Source organism: Salvelinus sp. IW2-2015, linkage group LG26 (assembly GCF_002910315.2).
Source record: "Salvelinus sp. IW2-2015 linkage group LG26, ASM291031v2, whole genome shotgun sequence".
Taxonomy (NCBI): Eukaryota; Metazoa; Chordata; class Actinopteri; order Salmoniformes; family Salmonidae; genus Salvelinus; species Salvelinus sp. IW2-2015.
This window is the reverse complement of record NC_036866.1, coordinates 7,717,083-7,722,982: the sequence shown is the minus strand read 5'-3', so window position 1 is coordinate 7,722,982 and position 5,900 is coordinate 7,717,083. Positions and strand designations below refer to the sequence as shown.

At 43.4% G+C, this 5,900-nt stretch overlaps 1 protein-coding gene across 1 annotated transcript in view; it reads right to left on the bottom strand.

Annotated features, from left to right (window-relative positions):
• Nucleotides 1-584: 584 nt before the first annotated feature.
• The window catches only part of LOC111952600 (rab GTPase-activating protein 1-like), a 159,056-nt gene continuing 153,740 nt past the window's right edge, over nt 585-5,900 (bottom strand). The window contains 2 exon segments of the mRNA XM_070435100.1: nt 585-3,471; nt 4,648-4,845. Of these exon segments, the coding sequence (XP_070291201.1) occupies nt 3,328-3,471; nt 4,648-4,845 (342 nt within the window). The 3' untranslated portion in view covers nt 585-3,327.

The following is a 5,900-nucleotide window of genomic DNA, read 5'->3' as shown; positions in this document are numbered from 1 at the left end:
TTATTGCTTACAAATGCATTATTTGGGGGTTGGGAGGGGGGTGTAGTTAAGTTGTGTTTGTTTTGTAATTAATTTGTTTCCCGTTTTTCATTCATTCAAATAATTGTAGCCTACCTTTTGAAGGTGACATATTTTAGACATGAGATTGATTTAACGGTCATAAGAGTATTGAAGGTGTACAGGTCTATACATTTTGTATGTTTGATCATATCACAATAATCTAAATCAATTGGATTTGATTGTCTTGTATTCTACAGAAATATTTAACACAGCATCCATTCAAGATGGTAGTTGCTGTGTGATGACATAAAATTAATAAAACATTTACTTAGAAGTCCAATATTAGCCTGGAAGAGTTATCAGTTTTATAACAAACTGCCAATATGAGAATCTCTAGACGCAAAAGAAACGCACACCTATTTAGGCGAGGTGCTGGCTAGCGGAGTGGAACACTAGAAAAAATAAAGGAGAGCTCTCATCTGAGCTCCTAGAGTGTGCTGCTCTCCTTTATTTTTTAAATATGAGAATCTCACCTCACACATTTGATTTAAGGAAAATACAATAAACATTGAAAGTACAGTAAATCAGTGGACAAAGAACGGAATTTTATTGATGTAAGTCAGACGATTACTGTGCAGAAAATACCATTAGAGTTAAAGCATGTCACAGATTCACATGGGAATGACGAGAAACATGGAAGGACAACTCCCCCATGTTGGAAACTAAAGCAGAACAACTGTTGAAGTATAGCATACTGTACAATATTGTGAATCTGAAGTTATTTGTTTTGCATCGTTGTAGTTGGATTATAAATTTGGCCACTGTCTTCTCAGCAACAGAAAATTAGGAAGAAAAGAAAGTAGGTTTGTTCTCTGAATAACTTATGAGTACAAATTAATTTAAAATAGTGTTTAAAATATTGACGCTATGTTAGTGCACATAGCCAACATACACAGAGGCCTTGAACCTTGTAAAACTTGATATGACTCTGGCTGAAGCACTTTGAAACCATTACACAGCATGTGACACATATGAAAGACATGCTGTCCATTTAACACACCTAAAAACATGGCTGTGTCCTAATATTCTTAACTGGCTACCTTATTTCTTTGCCTTTCCATTGTGAAACACCTGGACAGGCATCCATCATATTACTTTCAACTGTTGCGGTTTTTCAGATCAGTGGTCACAAAGGAAAGGAGACAAGGAAAGGAAGCAGGTTCAGAAATGTGCCGTAACCCCCGGATCCATCTGTAGCGTCCCTGCCTACTCGCATCCTGGTCTTAAAATGGCAGACAGGAATGCCATAGCACAGGTGACAATCTTTTGAGAGTATAATATATTGATGGCTTAATTCTGATTATTTAATCGACATAGTTCTGGGCCTTAGACAACAACAGTCACTGCCTTGTGAAGAAACCATTTCAACTGGAACCAGTCAGTGCAGGACACACACGTATAGGTATACAAGCGGTCTCGGTCTTTGTCCAAAGGGTGAATACAACGCTACAGTGCTTCTAATAGAGGCCAAAGCGGTGGTTCATGGCAGGTCTGTTGGAAGCTATCCACAGCACAAACATGCATTAATATGGCTCTAGAAAACAGAGTGTAATGAGTGGGCTGTTATTGAATGTCTTTCCATTGTATGTTAATCCCCATTGCTATTGAGAGAGTCTGTCCATCATATGTTATACTGCATGGTCATTGAGTCTTTCCATAATATGTTAACCCTCATGGGCACCTTGGCTTGGATAGACATTTTGGAATGTTCAATTACTTGTTGCACACCTCATGGTCTGTCTTTTTTATAAGAACGCCCTTCTATTCTGCCATGTCATTGGTTCATCATGACATTTCATATGCTATTGGGAGCCATGTCTGTTCTATATTCAACTACCGCGCTTTACAAGTTATGGTTAGGTGAGTGTCAGGGTTTGTAAAGTAGCAGTTGGGCTGAGTTAAATGGAGACAGTTAAAGCAGCCAAGTAGCATAGATGGAGTACTCCAATTACTGCTAACAATAGGAGAGATGGGGGAGCCCTTCATAAACCAGTATCATTACGTTAGAATTAGTTTACCTCCTGTCTTTCAGATATCACACAAATCTAGGATTGGTTCATGCTTCACTCTGATCAATGGAAAGATCTGTGCAAAGACTTGAGTGACACACGATGACTTCAAGTTTAAATTTGACCTCAGTCCAGTGGAATAAGTAGCTCAATAGGTCCTAACGTGGTGGATAGGCTTTATGTATACTTTGAGTTATTAGCCCGGTTAAACCATATTGAAGACTACGCTGCACCTTTAAAACAATGGTGAGCCCAGTGTTCAGTCTGATTGAACCAGGCTATGGTGTTATAGAAGCAGTAATGAAACAGTCCAGTAGGAATGTCACTTTGGTTCTCCCGACATTTGAACTTGACCCAGATCTTCCACACTGTGCTTAATTACCTCCACACTCAAATTACAAATGGATTTTTTTCCTTCTTGTTTCTCATTTGTTTTAGAACTGTACAAGATAAAAAATGATCAATAATGAGTTATACACATTTATAGGACAACATAGTTTACGTAATATTACTATAAAGGACAAACAAGATGTAGTTTTTAGATTCTGAATGCAGTATGCCTCTTTCATTGAACTGTAAAGATGCGTTATGCTGAAGATGTTTCCTGTAGTAGTTGCCTATTTTAAGCAGCAAATACGTATTCCTAGCCTGTCAACTACTGCCTGTAGCCGTCGCGTGATCCTTACAAGTCAGGGTCAAGACTGCTTGAGCACTGCTTAGATTTCTCATAATATCAGTTAGCCACATAACCTGCCGATAGGCTATATGTGTTTTATATCACTCAGCAGTAGCAATATATAACCAGTGGGCAGAGCGGTTTTATTGAATGTCCACCTTGGCGTTATAAGGACCAGGGTTCCTATAGTACTCCGCTAACCTCTCACTTCAAAGACAAAATTATTGGCTTTTTGAAGACAGCTAGGAGCCCGGCCAACAGTGTAAATGACAACCCACACTAGATTTACCAGTCATTCTCCATCTTGGTTCCACACAACACGAATGACGACACGTCATTTTTCCATCAAAGCTCTAGTGAAGAAGGGTGGTTGGCTGGTCCAGTGGAAAAGTGGGTGAGTTTGAGAGAGAGGAAGATGTGTAGAGGGCTGACTTTGTTCTGTGGCTATCTTCCACCCCTGGAAAGGGAATAGTGCATTGTCTCAGGTGTTATTCAGGTAGTGTTCATAAGCTCTCCTGTGCATACTGTAGACTCTTCTCCGGACCTCCAGACCCCCCCAGCCAGGGTGGTCTGTGTATAGGCCTACGGGGGCCCATCTTTGGGGGAGGATGGGGGCTGGGAGGTGCTGCCCGTGGAGCTCTTCAGGGAGCCCAGGGTCTTGCTGAACCAGGAATTTTTGGCCGCTTGGATCTCGTTCATCAGGACGCCCCTCTGGTGCTCCAACTCCTGAGGACGGACAGAACAAAGGAATAAATAGTCACCATAGCAACATGACCAGTCAGTCACTATAATAATCATCAATATTAGTCACCATAGCAACATGAACAGTCAGTCACCATAATAATGAATAGTCATGGTGATAATCATAAATAGTCAAAAAGGGATGGAACACAAAAGCAGCACATCCAATGGCTTGAACAGAAGGTGTGTATGTGTACTACTTTATTATACTACACGGAGTGAGAGAGTGTGTGTGTGTGTGTATGTTTGTGTGTTTTAGTGGGTGTGCATCTGTGTGTGTTCGTACATGTGATTCTGTGTGTGTGTGTGTGTTTTAGTGGGTGTGTGTGTGCGTGCATGCACCTGTGTGTGAGTTTACTGTCATGTGATTCTGATGTGGTGTGTGTGTTTCTGTGTGTGATGTCGTGCATCTGTGTTTGATGTGATAGTTGCATTTGATTCTGGGTGTGTGTGTGATGTGTGTGTGTGTTTTTTCGTGTGCGTGCATCTGTGTGTGTGTGTGTGTGTGTGTGTGTGTGTAGTGTGTGTGTATGTTGTGTGTTTTAGTGGGTGTGCATCTGTGTGTGTTCGTACATGTGATTCTGTGTGTGTGTGTGTGTTTTAGTGGGTGTGTGTGTGCGGTGCATGCACCTTGTGTGTGAGTTTGTGCATGTGATTCTATGTTGTGTGTGTGGTTTCTGTTGTGTGTGCGTGCATCTGTGTTTGTGTGTTAGTGCATGTGATTCTGGGGTGTGTGTGTGTGTGTGTGTGTGTTTGTTTGTGTGCGTGCATCTGTGTGTGTGTGTGTGTGTGTGTGTGTGTGTGTGTGTGTGTGTGTATGTTTGGTGTTTAGTGGGTGTGCATCTGTGTGTGTTCGTACATGTGATTCTGTGTGTGTGTGTGTGTTTTAGTGGTGTGTTGTGTGCGTGCATGCACCTGTGTGTGAGTTTGTGCATGTGATTCTATGGTGTGTGTGTGTGTTTCTGTGTTGTGTGTGCTGCATCTGTGTTTGTGTGTTAGTGCATGTTGATTCTGGGTGTGTGTGTGTGTGTTGGTGTGTTTGTTTGTGTGCGTGCATCTGTGTGTGTGTGTGTGTGTGTGTGTGGCTGTGTGTAGTGTGGTGGTCATGTGTGTGTGTGATGTGGCCGTGCGTGTGTGCTGCTATCCTCCGTGGTATCTGACCTGGATCTTACACTTGGCCTCTACCAGCTGTAGTTTGGTCTGGGCCAACTCTAGCTCCAGTTCTCTGAGCTGGGACTTCAGGGAGTCCTTCTCCTCGTCCAGCTCACTGTTCCTGTTATCTCTGCTGGGAGCGGGCATCTGGAGAGGCCCTTCTTCACTGAACACCTCCCTGCAGCGCTCACACGCCATCACCTTACTCTGCAGAGGCAGGCAGGGAGAGAGAAGCACACATATACCAGGTCAATCTACTGGAGCTACACAACCTGACCAAAAGTATGTGGACACCTACTCATTGAACATCTCATTCCAAAATCATGGGCATTAATATGAAGTTGGTCCCCCTTTTACTGCAAAAACAGCCTCCACTCTTCTGGGAAGGCTAACCACTAGATGTTGGAACATTGCTGCGGGGACTTGCTTCCATTCAGCCACAAGAGCATTAGTAAGGTCGGGCACTGATGTTGGGCGATTAGGCCTGGCTTGCAGTCGGCGTTCCAATTCATCCCAAAGTTCTTCGATAGGGTTGAGGTCAGGGCTCTGTGCAGGCCAGTCAAGTTCTTCCACATTGATCTCAACAAACCATTTATGTATGGACCTCGCTTTGTGCACGGGGGCATTGTCATGCTGAAACAGGAAAGGGCCTTCCCCAAACTTTTTCCACAAAGTTGGAAGCACAGAATCATCTACAGTGTCATTTTATGCTGTAGGTTAAGATTTCCTTCCCTGAAACTAAGGGGCCTAGCCCGAACCATGAAAAACAGCACCAGACAATTATTTCTTCTCCACCAAACTTTACAGTTGGCACTATGCATTGGGGCCGGTAGCGTTCTCCTGGCGTCCGCCAAACCCAGATTCGTCTGTTGGACAGCCAGATGGTGAAGGTGATTCATCACTAAAAAGAACACAATTCCACTGCCCCAGAGTCCAATGGCGGCAAGCTTTACACCACTCTAGCCAATGCTGGGCATTGCGCATGGTGATATTCTGCTTGTCTGCGCCTGCTCGGCCATGGAAACCAATTTCATGAAGCTCCCGATGAACAGTTATTGTGCTGACGTTGCTTCCAGAGGCAGTTTGGAACTCAGTAGTGAGTGTTGCAACCGAGGACACATGATTTTTACACGTTTCAGCACTAAGCGTTCCCGCTCTGTGTGCTTGTGTGGCCTATCACTTCGCGGCTAAGTCGTTGTTGCTCCTAGACATCTCCACTTGACAATAACAGAACTTACAGTTGACCGAGGCAGCACTAGCAG